This window comes from Physeter macrocephalus, chromosome 14, assembly GCF_002837175.3.
Source record: "Physeter macrocephalus isolate SW-GA chromosome 14, ASM283717v5, whole genome shotgun sequence".
NCBI lineage: Eukaryota > Metazoa > Chordata > Mammalia > Artiodactyla > Physeteridae > Physeter > Physeter macrocephalus.
The window spans coordinates 13,689,839-13,706,734 of NC_041227.1; the positions used below are offsets into that span (position 1 = coordinate 13,689,839).

The 16,896-nt window shown below is 47.3% G+C and overlaps 1 protein-coding gene across 2 annotated transcripts in view; it reads left to right on the forward strand.

Annotated features, from left to right (window-relative positions):
* Positions 1-13,484, forward strand: part of SLC13A3 (solute carrier family 13 member 3) — a 93,641-nt gene extending 80,157 nt beyond the window's left edge. For both annotated transcript variants that reach the window (XM_028499070.2, XM_007115546.4), the window contains 3 exons: positions 7,771-7,932; positions 10,427-10,564; positions 11,831-13,484. In XM_028499070.2, coding sequence (XP_028354871.1) covers positions 7,771-7,932; positions 10,427-10,564; positions 11,831-12,007 — 477 coding nt within the window. In that variant the 3' untranslated portion in view covers positions 12,008-13,484. The remainder of the gene's footprint in view (positions 1-7,770; positions 7,933-10,426; positions 10,565-11,830) is intronic.
* Positions 13,485-16,896: the final 3,412 nt, after the last annotated feature.

Sequence of the window (16,896 nt, forward strand, 5' to 3'; positions counted from 1 at the left end):
ATATATATATATATATATATATATATATATATATATATATATATATATATATATTTTATTTATTTATTTTTTAATTATTTATTTATTTTTGGAAGTGTTGGGTTTTCGTTGCTGCGTGCGGGCTTTCTCTAGTTGCGGCGAGCGGGGGCTACTCTTTGTTGCAATGCGCAGGCTTCTCATTGCGGTGGCTTCTCTCATTGCGGAGCACGGGCTCTAGGTGCGCGGGCTTCAGTAGTTATAGCGCATGGGCTCAGTAGTTGTGGCTTGCGGGCTCTAGAGCGCAGCCTCAGTAGTTGTGGCGCACGGGCTTAGTTGCTCCACGGCATGTGAGATCTTCTCGGACCAGGGCTCGAACCCGTGTCCCCTTCATTGGCAGGCGGATCTTAACCACTGTGGCGGGAATATTTTTATACCCATTTTCCAGGTAGAAAAACCGAGGCCTGGAAAAATGAAGCAATTCTCTTAAGGTCATACAGTTGCCCTCTGCTTAAGGTGGGGTTCGAACTCCAGTCCTTCTGATTTCAGAGTCCAGCCTCCTGACGGCTCACTCTTGAGAACTTCCCAAGTGCCAGGCACCTCGGGAAGCACTTTGCAAATACTGACTCTGTTAATCTTCAAAGACACAGTTGAAGTAGATAATGTTGCTGTCCTCATTTCCAAGATGAGGAAATGGAGGCAACTCGAGGCTAAACAAGTTGCCTACTTTTGTGCAGCCAGAAGGCAGAGCTGGGATTTGAACCCACAGCTCATGAAGCTGGGCCCGCCCCCCGTAAATTTCTCCATGTAAGCTGAGGTATGAGAGGCCACAGCCAATTAAGGGTCAATGGGAAATTAAGGTAAAGGAAACCTGAAATTACTCCTCAAATTGCTTACTTTTTAAAATTCAGTTTTGTGTTTGCACGGCAGAAATAGAGACACAGATGTAGAGAACAAATGTATGGACGCCAAGGGGGGAAAGTGGGGTGGGAGGGTGGGAGTGGTGGCATGAATTGGGAGATTGGGACTGACATATATACACTAATATGTATAAAATAGATAACTAATAAGAACCTGCTGTATAAAAATAAATAAATAAAATTCAAAAAAAAGAAAATTCCGTTTTTTAAAAAATATAACTAATAAGAACCTGCTGTATAAAAATAAATAAATAAAATTCAAAAAAAAAAAGAAAATTCCGTTTTTTAAAAAATTTATTTTATTGAAGTAAAGTTGATTTACAATGCTGTGTTAATTTCTGCTGTACAGCAAATTGATTGTTTTATATATATATATATATATATATATATATACACACATTCGTTTTCAAATTCTTTTCCATTATGGTTTATTACTGGATATTGAATATAGTTCCCTATGCTATACAGTAGGACCTTGTTGTTTATCCATTCTCGCTATAATAATTTGCATCTTCTAATCCTAACCTCCCAATCCATCCCTCCACCACCCCTCTCCCCCTTGGCAACAAGTCTGTTCTCTATGTCTGTGAGTCTGTTTCTGTTTTGTAAATAAGTTCATTTGTGTCATATTTTAGATTCCACATATAAGTGATATCATACGATATTTGTCTTTCTCTTTCTGACTTCCTTCACTTAGCATGATAATCTCTAGGTCCATCCATGTTGCTGCAAATGGCATTATAAAATTCGGTTTTAATTATCAGTTTCAAAGAGTGTTACGGAAGCCCAGGCTTGGGGATCTGAGTACCTGGATTCAAATCCGAGCTATCCTACTCCTTGCTGGGGCCCTTTAGGCAAGTTCCTTAACCCCTCTGGGCACCAGTTTTCTCAGCTATGAATGGGCTTGAAGTTCTTACTCTATGGGGTTGTTGGGAGTAATTAAAGAAGAGGGTAAATGAAGGGATTCACCGCTAATAGGAGCCAAGAGCTCCCTGTGTGTTGTCTCGAAACACTCACTCCACGGTGATTGCAGGTTCAGCTTCCAGGAGGCTGACTCTGAGGCAGGGATTAGTGAGCGGGCATTAGGCTTTGCCCTGTGGGAGGGAGGGCAGGAAGCAGGAGAGGTGGGGAGACTCCGCCCCAGGAGTGGTATAGCCTCGGGCAGGACAACTCCCGGTCTGAGACGGTCCCTCAGGGGCTGACAGTGAAGGCTGTCTGCTGCCCGCACTCCCTGCGCTGGGACAAAAGGCCTTCAGAGTCCTGAGAGCGAACCATCACGCTATGGACCCCACACCAAGGCCGCACTGAAGGGGGACTGGGGGGCACATCCAGCTTCTCTACATAGCTACTCTTTTTATGTGAAATGTGTTTTTATTTTGTTCATTTTTTTCAATAAATGGCACATACAAAGGTACAGACTTCAAAAGGAACAAAAGGATGGATGAGCAAAAGTACTGTTTTTGTCTCCATTTTAGGAATCCTGAGGACCAGAGAGGTTAAGTGACTCATGCTAGGGAACACAGCTCATAGGTAACAGAGCTGAGCTTTGAGCTTGCATCTGTCTGACTCTTCTCACTCTTCTCACTATTGCCTCCTACTGGGGATGTATCAGGGAAGGCTTCTGGGAGGGAGTGGCATGTTAGCCATGGCCTTGAGGAGGCCATGCAATGCAATGGTAGAAAGCATGCGCAGTGGACCCAGACCATCTGGGTTGGAGTCGATCTTTCACCTCTGAGCTGTGTGCCTCCATTTCCTAATCTGTAAAATGGGCATAATAATGGTGCCCATCTCATAGAGTTGTTACACTTATTAAGTGAATTAACACATGTGGAGAACTTAGAACATAGCCAGACATAGTTGTTTATTATGATTAGATATTATGGAAAAGGGGAGGTTCTTGCCCTGAGCAACTCGGTGGAAATGATGCTATTTATTGAGAAGATATGAACCTCGCCTCACCCTGAGCCTGACCTGCACCCTAAAGGCTTCTCCAAGCTCAGGGAGTGGTGGACAAAGCCTGGCTCTCAGTGAGCCTGGCTGCAGGACCGCTGAGCATGCCGGGAGGTCAGTCTGGCTCCTGGCCCAGCCTTGGGCAGCTGGCCGTGGTTTCTGTTCAAAAAGGACTTTGTGTGACAGCTGCTCCCTCCCCCAACCCCTGCTCCTACCATCCCCCCCAACAGGCGGCCTGCTGCAGGAGGGACCAGAGTGTTCATTGCATGTCCTGCTTCCTAGCCCTGCCCAGTGCCCTCGCCAGGTCACAGCCAGGCCTCCTGGGGCTTAGAGGCCTTTGCACTGGGACTGGACTCCCACCTGCTGGTTCTGAAGGGCTGGAAGCAGATCCCAGTGCTTGCTCTGAGCTTGACCACTTGATGTCCTCACTGCAGGTTTCTCCCACTGAAAAACTGCCCATATAATTAGACTGTAGTCTGATGGCTTGACTTGGCCTACACACGACAGCCCCTGCCTACCTTCCTGATGTCAGCTCTTACCTCTATCCCCTCATGGGCTCACCTCCAGTCCCACTGGCCCCTTAATGTTCCTCAACCACATGACTCATTTGCACCCCAGGACCTTTGCATCTGCTTTCTCTCTGCCAAATGCTCTTGCCTGAGATCTCTGTGTCCTTACCCTCAGGTCTCGGCTCCAAGGTCACGTCCTCAGAGAGACCATCCCTGACCACCCTGTCTAAAGTAGCGTCCGCCCTTCACAGTCACTCTCCCTCTTATCACCCCACTTATTTCCTTTACACCATACCTACCCCCAAAGTTATCCTGTTCATTTGTTTGTTTATTGGTATCTCTGTTACTAGAATGTAAGCTCCACAAGGGCAGGGACCATACCTGTCTTATCCATTGCTGTTCTAAGCATCTAGAAAAGTCCTAGTACATAACATGATCGTTTAATAAGTGTTTGTTGGACAAGACCTACAATATGGGCTGTTTTGAGGACTGATGACATGATGGATGGCAAGTACCTAGCAGAGGGCTGATACCAGGTGTTAAAACCAGCAGCCTATGTCAACCTCACCACTTTTCTTGTTATTATAATTTTACTGTCTCATAGAAAAAGGTCTTATTCTGACACCTTCATTTATATCACTTTTAATCTCTACACACAATAAACTTATCTACAAATATATTCAGTGCTACAAGCTTGGTATTAAATCAGGGTGGAACAGACCCTATAGGCAAGTAGAAAGGTGTGTATTCTCCTGAATCCCTCATTTCCTGCTGGAGAGTTATCTTATTATTATTGTTGTTGCTGTTGTTGTTATTTTATTGACGAGGTAGACTGATGAAATAAGAGCCAGATCCTGGGCTCAAAATTCCAAACTTAATTGACTTATCTGGGCAAATCACAACCTCTTTGTGCCTCAGTTTCTTCAACCATAAAATATAGATAATTATACTACTTACTTTATGGAGTTGTTTCGAAGATTAATAAGTTAACATTAACAAAATACTTGGAAGAGTGCCCAGCACAGAGTGAGCACTATATTAGGTGTTTGTTAAATAAATAACAATAAGCCCTGTTCAGTACTTACTGTATAGAGGAATCGTTTCTACCTGTACTCATTTAAGCCTCACCACAACCCCTTGAAGAAATCAAGGAACAGAGACGTTCATTAATTTGCCCAATGCCACACAGCTGGTAAGTATTACAGTGGTTTGAATGTTCACACATGTGCGTAAAGTCTTCCTCCTTTCCTTTAATCAAATTGACTGGCTCTCTTTACTTAAGAATTCTTATACAGAGTTGTACACACACAGCTGAGCCTGTTGTGTTTTATGAGGCTTTTAAAGAGATTTTCAAGGGTTTTCTATTGAGATTTCAACTTTTTAAAAAAAAATTATTTATTTATTATTTATTTTTGGCTGCGTTGGGTCTTCATTGCTGCGCGCGGGCTTTCTCTAGTTGCGGCGAGCGGGGGCTACTCTTCGTTGCGGTGCGCGGGCTTCTCATTGCGGTGGCTTCCCTTGTTAAGGACCCCGGCTCTAGGCGCGCGGGCTCAGTAGTCGTGGCTCACAGGCTCTAGATCGCAGGCTCGGTAGTTGTGGCTGGCGGCTCTAGAGCACAGGCTCAGTAGCTGTGGCGCACGGACTTAGTTGCTCCGCGGCATGTGGGATCTTCCCGGACCAGGGATCAAACCCGTGTCTCCTGCTTTGGCAGGCGGATTCTCATCCACTGCGCCACCAGGGAAGTCCCAGAGATTTTAACTTTAAACATTCCACCTCTACCATAACACCTTCCTTTAAGATCTGACCCTACTATATGTCAGAGAGATCAGGTAGAGAGGACCTCGTGGAACTGGGAAAGGAGGAGGAAGAGGGGGCAGCTCAGCCTCCCCCTCCCATCCTGCGATGTGGCCTCAGGTACCTCTTGGCATCTGTGGGGGCTGTAAGGAGCACAGTTTGACAACCACAGCATGGGGCAATTTCTGAGTGTTCTGCCACCTCTGACATCTCGTGACTTGATGCCACTAATGGCAGCTGGCATGTTTTGGGCACTTGCCCGGTGCCCAAGCACTTTTCTAAGTGCTTTACAGATTAGCTCCTTTTCTCCCAACAATAACCCTCTGGGACAGGGACTGGTACATCTCAGTTTACAGAAGAGGAAGTGAGGCACAGAGAGGTTAAGTTACTTGCCCAGGATGACACAGCTAGGATGGATTAAGGTGGGGGGACAAACTTAATCTGATTCCAGAGCCCTTGTCCTCACCCCCTGGGCATGCTGCCTCTGACCTTGGCCGTTGTTGGTCCTGGAGTCCCTGGGAAAACCATGTGGCTGTGTGTTTCCAAGGAAACAGAGCTTCTGATTCGAAGGGAATGGGAAAGGGCAGGTGAAGCCCGTTCGAGTCCCCTTGAGAGCAGCTGGGGGGTCTCCTCTCTCTGGAAGCTGCCAGGCCTCCCTCCGGCTACGGAAGCTGAGCCAGGGCCCTGAGTGGCTGCTGGGACGCTGGCTGGAAGCCTGGCACCCAGAGGCCCGGCTACAGGGAAGCTCTTGGCTCCTCATTCATCCAAGTCATTAATATTCCCTCTCTCCAGCCGCTCTCCATTTAATTGCGCACACGCTGTTGGTCTCTTTGCCAGAGCTGTGGCCTCTGGGAAAAACTAGTGGACCCATTTTTCCCTGCAGCGTTCCCTGGGCCAGAGGAGGGGCTGGGGCTCGATTCTGCCATATTCTATAATTTCTAAGCTATCAACCAGTGCAGATATGAAAGAAGCACCTTAATTTTATAAGGTCTCTTCTAGGGAAAACTAAGCATGTATTATTCATTCCTTGAAGGTAAATTTTAAGTCATATCGTAGCGACAAATGTATTATTTTATTTATGTAAAAACAGAATACTGTATTCTAGAATCCACTATGAAAGTTTAAGTTCTGGAATAAGCAGCAAATTTTCTATTAAACCCAAAAGAGCATAAATTGTCTGATAAACCGAAGTTTGTTGGTACCAAAAGATACTGCGTAGACATACAAGTGTATGTCTACCATAAAAGGGCTATGGTAGACATACACTTGATTCTAAATGTTAGGGGTCTAATCCAACTCTGCCCTGGATCCAGGTCCTAAGCCCACAACTTTGTTATCTTTGTTAAGAAAACGACCTACAGGCAGCGCCCTTGCAGCTTCAATGAGCTATTGCTGCATGGCACCACCAGGGGGTAGCATCGAGCACAATTTTACATCAGTTTTTCCTCTTTGGGGTCCTAATGAAGGTGCATTGGATTCCGGGTTGTTAAGGATACATTTGAAGTGGTGAGGACAGAGGTGGGGGAGAGTATCATTATTAAATACTCGCAAGTACAGTAATTCCTGGAGAACTCAGTAGAGACAGACCTCGGAGGTAATTCTGCAGCGTTGATGGCAGTCTGGTAGTCTGGAGCCAGGGAGGAGACAATCTACCTTGTCTTGTCTCTGTCCTGGAGGGCAGTGGTCCGCTCTGGGCACTGCCCTTCATTAAGAGGTGCAGTGACAATCTGGTGTATCCAGTGGAGGGTGCCCAGTGACAAGGAACTTTGCAGGAGAATGTTAGTTTACTGACGTACGTGGCCCTGAGTGCAAAATACACCTTAGTCACTGTTTTGGGGACCTTGAGCAAGTCACAAAAACTTTGCCACGTTAGGGTTCCTTCTCTGTAACACAGGGAGGAACGCTCACCTTGCTGGATGGTTGGGGAGAGTCAGGGAGGTAGTGCAGGCAGGTGCCTGGCACCCTATAAAGCCTCAATAATGGTGATTCTTATGATAATGAATAATATGTTAATAATGTTAGTGTTTGTGGTACCACCATTGTAATACTCGTTATAAATATCTTTATTATTGATAATCCTATTCATTGTGTTGTATTTGATCTATATCCGACACGTTTCCTATTATATATGATATATATAATATCTTGTATATATTATATATTTGGTATGTATTAATACATAATAATTATAAAATTAATACTGAATATTTTGTATAAATGTGTTAATATTTTTGTAATTAATAACCATCACTGGAGGAATGAGAAGATTTAGCATGGAGGGTCCAGTTCCCCTCTCCCACTCAAGTTTAGGGGTCCCACAACCAAATGGATTATTTGGAGAACCAAATGGATTCTTTGAGTATCCAGGGGTTTGGGCCCTGGGCCTGTAGAGTATGGAGTACAGAGCAGCTCAGGAAGCAGAGAAGCTGACTGAAGTCCAGGATGGAATATGTGACCTTGAGCAGGTGACTTACCCTCTCTGAACCTCATATGTGAAAGGGTGTAGTTGTCACGGCTGTGGCCAACCCTAACCCCGCCCCCTTGGCCCAGGCTCCGGGGGCGGGGGCAGCTGGTGGAGGGCTGGGGGGTGAAGAGGTGTCCTTGCTTCCTCCCCTCTGCAGGAGTCGGGGCTGTCCGCGTGGATTGGTGGGCAGCTGCACCCCCTGGAGAAGCTGCCACCAGTGCTGGCCGTGCTGCTCATCACTGTGGTTGTCGCCTTCTTCACGGAGTTTGCCAGCAACACGGCCACTATCATCATCTTTCTGCCTGTCCTGGCGGAGCTGGTGAGGGTCCATATGGGGTCCTGGGGCGGGAGGGAAACACCTCTCCCCAACACATGTTCAGAAATCTCTTTCTCGCTCCAGGGAGCTCCACCAGGAGCCACAGTTGGTCATTGCTCTCGTCCAAAATGCGTGATAGTGTCAGAACCATGATATTTTTTTAAAAAAGAATACTGGTTTTTTTCTTTAAGAAATGCATAAACAGAGTAAATATTTTCCAAATGCACCAGATTCCCTCCTTTGGGACAAGTAACCCATGCTGACATGGAGAGTTTTCTAGGAAAATAGGAATTGCCAAATATGGATTAAGAAGAAGTAGAAAATCTGAGTGGACAAATAACCTTAGGAGAAATTCTAATGGTAGGCAAAGCTCTAGCCTTCCTCTAAAGCAGGGTTTCTCAGCACTATTGACATTTTGGGCCAGAGAATTCTGTTATGTGAAGCTGTCCTGTGAATTGTAGGATGTTTAGCAGCACCCCTGTTCTCTACCTACTGGATACCAAAGGCGTCCCCCCTAAATTGTGACAATCCAAAATGTCTCTAGACATTGCCAAATGTCTCCTGGGGAGAGAAAATTATCCCCGGTTGAGAATCACTGCTCTAAAAATCACTAGCCCCAGACGGATGTCTGAGGTGAGAGCTAGCAAACCTTCAAGGAACAGATGGTCCCACTTACCCCAAGTGTTCCAGAGCACAGAAAGATCGAGAAAGCTGTTCAATCAAGGTACAAGGTTAGCAAAACCCTGACACCAAAAACAGAAGGAGAGCAAAGGAAAAGAAAGTTATAACTCAATGTCACATGTAAACAAGGATGCGAATAACAAAATGGATCCAGGATCATATGAATTCCACTAGAAATTTCAAAACTGATTAACAGACACTATCAGTATAGTTTTATATTTAAATAGACTAAAGAAGACCAAACCATATGATTATCTCAATATAGACCAAAATGATAAAATTAAATCAATGTTGCAAGTATATGCTTTGTATGCAAACAGCGGTATACCAGGCACACTATCTGAATCACTTTTTGCTTTTTACTTGTTTATTTATGCATCAATTTATAATGGCTATCACACTGTATGAGCACACACAGATACACTTTATTCTTTCTCAGTGACTAGAGAATATTCCATTATGAATCCATGGTTGCTGATTTTATTTAAGCAATCTTCTACTGATGAACACAGAGGTTGTTTCCAGCCTCTGCTATTTCCTAACAATGCTGCCTTGGCCTCTCCTTGTCTGAGCACCTTTTTATGTGTAGATACATCTAGATCTCCAGAACTGAGATCCCTGGGTGAAAGAGCATGTGCGTTTACAATTTTGTAAGAAATGGACAAATTGCCCTCCCAAGTGTGGGTGTGCCATTTCCACTCCCACCAGCAGGGTGGGGTAGGGGTCCCCATAGCCTTGCTAAGTGTGATTAGATTTAATCACACCCTTCCCCAGGATCTGATGGATCTGGCAATTGAGAGAGATGGGGTGCTCTGGGGGAGAGGAGGGAGAGCAGACCCAGTCAGGTCTGCAGGGACAGCTTTTGCTGAAGAAGATACTAGCAAATGATTTATTCTTCTAAACGTTGCTTATCATCAAAATCAAAACATTTTACATGCAAGAGGGTGATCTTAGTGCCTTTGGAGAAAATGTATATGCTTTGGTTTGCAAAAATTCCCTAGAGGGGCCGAAAATCCTTATCTTAAAATAAAATGCTGGCGAAGTGATCAGCATGAGTTACAGGAGGACATGTCATTTGGGGGAGGTGATGAACCGGTGGTCTGCTAACTGAGGCCAACCCACAGACACCTTTGATCCACACGGTCTTAGAAATTTGGAAATGAGTGCCGACGGGTGCTACCTTGAGCTCTCTTTATCTCTGAAATCCAGTGAGGCCCCAACAAAAGGTACCCAGAGGCCAGCTGTTTGGATTGTTAGGCTGAGAGAAGGACCAGGCCAGGGGACTTGAGGCTTTTTAGAGCCGAGATTCTCAAGATGTGGTTCCTGGACCAGAAGCATCAGCCTCACCTGGGGGCTTGTTAGAAACGCAAACTCTTGGGGCCCCTGCCCTAGACCTGCTGACTCAGCAACTCTGCAAGAGGTGGCGCAAGCGCTCTGGGTTTTAACAAGCCCTCCAGGTGATTCTGATACGCACTCAAGTTGGAAGAGGGAGTGTTCTAGAATAATCTCCCCAGCCCATCCTCCCTGATGAACCTGCATGTGCTTGGAATGTCGCTAACCTAGGAATGTTCTCTCCATATCTCCCTCGGTCTGGTTCTCTTCTTGTCTGTCTGTCTGTCTCTATTTCTGCCTGTGTGTCCGCTCTGGCCGCATTTCTCTCTGTGTGTCTTTAAATCCGTCTTCCCGTTTGTTTCTCTCGTTCTCTCTCACTCGCCAATCTCTCTCCATGCATCTCCGTCTCTCCACCTGTCTCCATCTCCCGTGTGGTTTCTCTGTGTTTCTCGGTCTCGGTCTCTCCCGCCCGTGCTGGGCCCAGGCCATCCGTCTGAGGGTGCACCCCCTGTATTTGATGATCCCCGGCACAGTCGGCTGCTCCTATGCCTTCATGCTTCCAGTCTCGACACCCCCCAACTCCATCGCCTTCGCCTCTGGACACTTGCTGGTCAAAGACATGGTGAGTCTGGGCATTTTCTAGCCGAGGTCCGGGGAGGTGGGTGGACGCCAGGGGTGAGCAAGGCATCGAGGCGGGACTTGTGCTTCCCCCAACAACCCGCAATTTCTGAATAGGTCCTTCCGAGTGAGACCAGAAATATACCTTTCAGCAAACACTCTGAGATGATTCTTATGCTTGGGCAACTTCAGGAAGGGCCGCCTCAGCGACTACTTTCCAAAGTTTGCTTCAGAGACGAGGGGCTTCCCCTCTCTCTGGGCACCGCCGTGTCTTCTGACTTGTTTGGCCAAGCGCTCTGTGCCCGGTGGCGGCGTCTCTAGGAGAGGAGTAGTGGACCACACCTGGGACTTAGGGCCGGGCCTCGGTGCCCAGCCTGCTGGAGAGGAGGCAGAGGCCGAGGGTCGTGGCCGTGGCGGGGGACGTCCAGCTTTCCGCAGGGCTCTCCCCCAGGCTCCCCTGCTGAACCGGCTCCTGGCCCCTCCTCCGCCTGCTTCCCGCTCGCCTGGCTGCCTGGGTTGTCTGCACCATGGGTGCTCAGGGACCTAAGCTTCGGGGTCCTAAGCTGGTGCAACTGAGAAGGGGGGATCTGCTTAACCAGTCCTCAACCCCTGCAGGCTCTCCAGGCACAGAGTTCCCCCAGGACAAATGGAGACAGTGAGAGGCAGAAAGAGATCACAGAGCAAAGAGACAGCAGGGACCCAGGCAGACAGACATTCATCCACTGTGGGTTCATTCACTGCACAGATATTTGCTGAGCACATTCCATGTTCTGGGCAGGGGGTTGAACAGTGTAGGGGAGACACAGGCCTGCCTCTGAGGAGGTTGCCTTCTATGAGGGAGACAGTACATGAAAAGCAGAGGGTATGTTTACTGATCAAAGCAGATTATTTTCAGGTTGTGTGATCCTGGGTGAGCCAAATTCTCTGAGCCTCATCTCCCTCTTCTGTAAAATGGGAATAATGATGATGATGTAGATGATAACAACCCTCACAGGGTTGCTTTCAGGGTAAATTACATAGCGCTGTGACAACTGCATGGCACCTAGAAACCACTCAGTGAATGGGGACATTTTCAGCTCCTTGAGGGTCAGCCTAAGGCGTGTAAAGATGGAAGGGTCTAGGGTATCGACCAACCTGGGTTTGGGTCTGGCTCCATCACTTCCCGGCTGTGCAGTCTTGGGTGAAGGACTTTCTGACTCTGAGCCTGGGCTTTTCCATCTGTATAATGGGCCTCGAGCAGACCCCTCCCTCACGCTGGGCTCCATTGCAGGCGCGGACAGGACTCCTGATGAACGTGATGGGCGTCCTGCTGCTCAGCTTGGCCATGAATACCTGGGCACAGACCATCTTCCAGCTGGGCACCTTCCCGGACTGGGCCAACATCCACCTAACCAATGTCACAGCACTGCCATCCACCTTGGCCAATGACACATTTCAGACCCTCTGAGTCCCCCTCAGGTACTCTCTTTGGGCTGGGCCCTCCCAGAAGGTCTCGCCATCATCTGCTGCCAGGACCCTACAGGATGATCAAGCAATTCTTCTCTGTGATCCAGTACGCAGCAAGCAAGGGTGACTTCCAGTGGTCCACTCGGGCCCATAGTCTCGTTATCTAGGATACCTTCTCCTCTGTCATGCAGTTCAGGGTGCAGCTACCTCCCAGATCTGCTGCCTGAGCAACAAGCTCCTTTATCTCTGAGCTGTTCTGTGGTTAGGATGCAAGACAGCCCAATTTCAGCAACAATAAGCAAATCTGGAATGGCGTTTGTCTTGAATAGGTAGGGTGGGAAGCACAGCTAGCATCCCTCACTGACTACACGAGTTACCATCTGGAGAGACCATCTTGCCTTTAGGGATCACCTTCCTTCAAGAGACTTTGGGGCTGCTGTGTCCCAGTCCAGCTGTTCCAGCTGTTCACAGCTGGCATGTGCTCTGCTTGGTGGGGGCCAATTCTCTGCCAGTTATTCAAATATCACCCCTGCTGATACCCAGCATCCAGGGGTATTTTCAATCCCTGGAGACAGGGGGAGGGAGAGATGACATCCTGAGGACATGGAGATCGTGCAAAGCCTCCTTGCTGCTTCTCCGGCCTCCCGAGCACACAAGGGGAGTTCTAGACCTTTCTACCCAAGCTTATTAGGATTTTCCTGTTCAGTCTGATTCAATGTGGCCACAGTTCCAGGGTCAGGCCAAGTCTGGGCCATGCCCTCTCACAGGTGACCCACGGCCCCTCCAGCCAGGCCCCTTCCGCACGTGGCCCGCAGGGGCCTTCGTGGCTGCAGGCTTCTTCTTGTTCCAGGAGCTGGTCTTTACCTCCCCACCCCGACCCGAAGCGGTAAGCATATTTGATTAGCAAAGGCCACATTTTTCAGGGGTGAGAGAAAAGTCAAAAGATAAATTGGGGCCTTGTAAGAGGTCAAATGTCTCAGGCAGGGAAACACCATAATCCTCTTCTACAGATGAGGACAACTTAAGACTTCCCCTGAGCCAGTGGCTGGTGGGGCCTGTCCTGGAGGATCTGATCCCTCCTTGCTTCAAGTAGGAACATCTCGAAAAGGCACCGGCTGAGGGGCCCAGAAAGCTCACATCCCCGACTTCCTACGCCTCTGAGGGATGAGGTTCCCCAAGCAGCTCGGGCTGGGAAGCAGCACCCAGGGACTGAACTTGTTCTTGAAACAGCACAAATGAGTCATGGATGTTCCCCTGGGAGCAGTGGGGAGTAGGGAGAATGGGCTCCCTGTCCTTCCCGTGGGGTTACTTCAACATTTAGTCATAGTTATAGCCCGTTGGGGTGGGGCGTGCACTCCTATTGGATGGGGCAGTGGAGAAATTCATTCACAGAGAAACCCAAGGGGCTTATAACCAGATGAATCGTGATTTCAAATACTTCTGATTGAAAATTCTATAAAATAAAGAATGTTAATCAACCCTGGGCCTGGAGATTATTTTCCTTTGTGGCCATGAAAGAGCTTCAAAGCCCTAAGTTCTGGAACTGGGGGTTTCACAGAATTGACCTCCCTGACCTCACTTCCTTACTACTCTCCCCTCTCCACTCTACTCCAGCCACATACTCAAACTCTCCTGCCTCAGGGCCTTTGCACATGCTGTTTCCGTTACCTAGAACACTTTGCTCCCAAATATATGCTTGTTTCTCACTCTATTCAGGTCTCTGCTCAAATGTCACCTCCCCCGAGAAGCTTCCCTGACCATCAGGTCTAAAATATCACCCTCATTACTTTTTATCCCCTTATCCTGCTATATTTTTCTCCTTAATATTTAGTCAGGACACTGTATTATTTACTTTCTTGTTTATTAACTTTCTCTCCCTCTAGAAAATAAACCTATGAGAATACAAACTTTATTTTGTTCAGTGTTGTAACTCCAGTTCCTAGAACAGTTTCTGGCACATAGTAGATGCTTAGTAAACATTTGATAAGTAAATCTATACCAGAATTTATGAGAAAGCAAACTCACTCTTCAATCTGGGGTCTGTTTGGCTCATTTCTTTATTCACTCATTCTTCCATTTATTCATTCAACAGTATTTATTTAGAATCTGTTACATGCTAGTTCACTGTCCCCAGCCACATGGAACTTAGCCCAGGAGACAGGCAGTAGGCAGGTAAACAAATAGGTAAAGTGACTCTGGGTCATAACGTGGGCTAAGAAGAAAATGAAACTGGCCAATGTGAGAAACCTACTCAGAGGCTATGTTAGCCAGGGTGGTCAGGGAGGACTTCTCTGAGGAGGCGGCCCTGGGCTGAGACCAGTAGGAGTCACCCATGTGCTCAAGGTGGTGTGGGAGGAAAGGAGGTGGCAGGGGTGGTACAGAGTCATTAGAAATTTACCAAGGACTCATCTGGAATACACAAGGAATACCCAGGAGCCAGAAGAGGCAAAAACAAAACACTTACCTGAGGCTGCATAACAAATCACCCCAAAGTTCAGGGCCTTAAAACACAACACATTTCTGCACTTGGTCAGAGTTCTGCAGGCCTGGTTTTGTCTCTGCTGTACATGGTGTGGCTGGGGCCACTCAGCTGGGGGTTTAGCTGGCGCTGGAAAGTCCATGATGGCTGTGGACCCTCCAGGGTCACGTGGCTTCTCCAGGAGTCCAGCCTGGACCTCTGTACATGGCAGTGGGTTTCTCAGAAGGCAAAAGCAGAAGCTACAAGTCTCCTTAAGGCGTGGGCTTGGGAGTCCAAGAACGTCAATTCTGCCACATCCTATTGGTCACATCAGGTCACAGGGTTAGCCTGGTTCAAGGGGAGGGAAATAACTCCACTCCTTGATGGGAGGAGTGTCATCAACATACAGGGCAGAAGACGGCTAGCCACCAACTTTGGAAGCCTTCCACCATAACACCCAAGAGAAAACTGGGTGAAAGTTACGAATATGCCGTTCTGAAAAGGGATATGTAAGTGGCCAGCGGGTTTATAAAGAGATGCTCAGACCACTTGTAATCAGGTAAGTGCAAGTTAAACCAAGGTTCAACGACATGCCAATCAGACTGGCAAAAACTAGAAGAGTGGACAGTGAGTGATGGTGAAATGGGAGGACACAGAAACCCTTGTTTTTTGTTGACGAGACAAAAAGCTATTACCATCAGCCTGGCAAGCAATTTGGCAGTAATCGGGGATTCATTGTCTGCATTCCCTATGGCCCATCCTGTTCTTGGGCTTATATCCCAGCAAAATTATCCCATGGGTCCCTAAAGAGACAATGTAGGAGGATATTCATGCCACAGTTGTTTGAGGTACCAAGGAGCTGGAGGCCACCAAGGTGACCATCACTGGGGAACAGGGGCATTTAAATAAAACATGGAGGAAGCACACCGTGGAAACATGGCCACAAGCAGACGTGATGAAATGTGGAGTGATAGCATGGACACGGACAGACTCCGGCACAAACGTCTAATAGAAGTGCAGGATCGTGTGGGCAGAGGAATGGAAGCTGTGATGGTAAATGGGGGAAAAAGGTGAGTAAAAGTCATTGAGCGAGGAGTTCAGTAAGCCGCATTGGACAACTGGCTCCACCCATAACATCTGTATGACCTTAAGCAGGCCCTTTACTCTTTGGACTTTGGTTTCACCATCTGAGAGTTGAGGGTCTAGTTACAAGGTGTGGGCAGGTGGTCACTTATGGAAACCACAAGAGAAAGCATAGACCCTGGTGGTGAGAGGGAGGGCTAGTCCTGCAGAAGCACCTCTCAGCCCGGGGTCTGCGGGACAGCTGCTGACCTGGAGCTGGCAACTTTAGTCCAGGGACACATCCAGCCCTTGATGACTTCACAGGGAGGTAGCTGCCCTGGATCTTCCTCCCCTCTCTCTCTCAGCTCTCCTGCTGGGGCTCCCCAATGGGCAAACCCAGCTGTATTGGTGGAGGTTCTCCAGAGAAACAGAACCAACAAGATGTGTACGTATGGAAAGAGTTGCAGTTCAAGCCCAAAGGCAGCCTGCTAGCAGAATTCCCTCTTGTTCAGGCGAAGTCAGCTTTTTGTTCTATTGAGGCCTTCAACTGATTAAACGAGGCCCACCACATTATGGAGAGCAATCTGCTTTATTAAAACTCCATTGATTTAAATGTAAATCTCATCTGGAAACACCCTCACAGAAAGATCCAGAATAATGTTTGATCAAATATCTGGATACCGTGGCCCAACCAAGTTGACACGTAAAATTAACCGTTATACAAACAGAAGCCAGAATGTAAGGGAGTCCTTTGATGCAGCCAATCCAGGTCCTCCTTTATAATTTTTTGTATTAATTACATGTTAAAAGGATAATATTTTGGATGTATTAGGTTGAATAAAATATTTTATTAAAATTATTTTCACTTTTTTAATGTGACCACTAGATATTTAAAATTTTTCTATGTGACTCACATCCTTTCTCTAAGAGAGCACTATTTGATAAGACTCTAGCCACCTCTCCACATTCTGAAGCCAACTGGATGGTGGCAACATTCTACCCCCACAAGCTGTAAAATTCAATGACTCTAATATCCTATGGACCTCTGATTATGATTCTAGAACTGAAGACTTACCACTTCCTCTTCATGTTCTGTCTTATGGCTCTGAATCCTCCACCCAGAATTCCCCACAACAAAGCTCATTCTATTTTTGATGATTCAGACACTCCTTCCGGATGTTGTGGGCTTAGGCTCAGGCCAGCCTTAAATAGGCAGAAGTGACTGCCTCTATGTGCTGAGAAAAGCCAAAAATATCTTCTGCCCTTTCCCTCCCTATGCTCACATCCTCCCAGATCTTATGCATCCACTAGAGGCCCTGGGGAAATGACCAACATGTTCCTTAACCAATCAGCTCCCTCGTGCCCGTGCA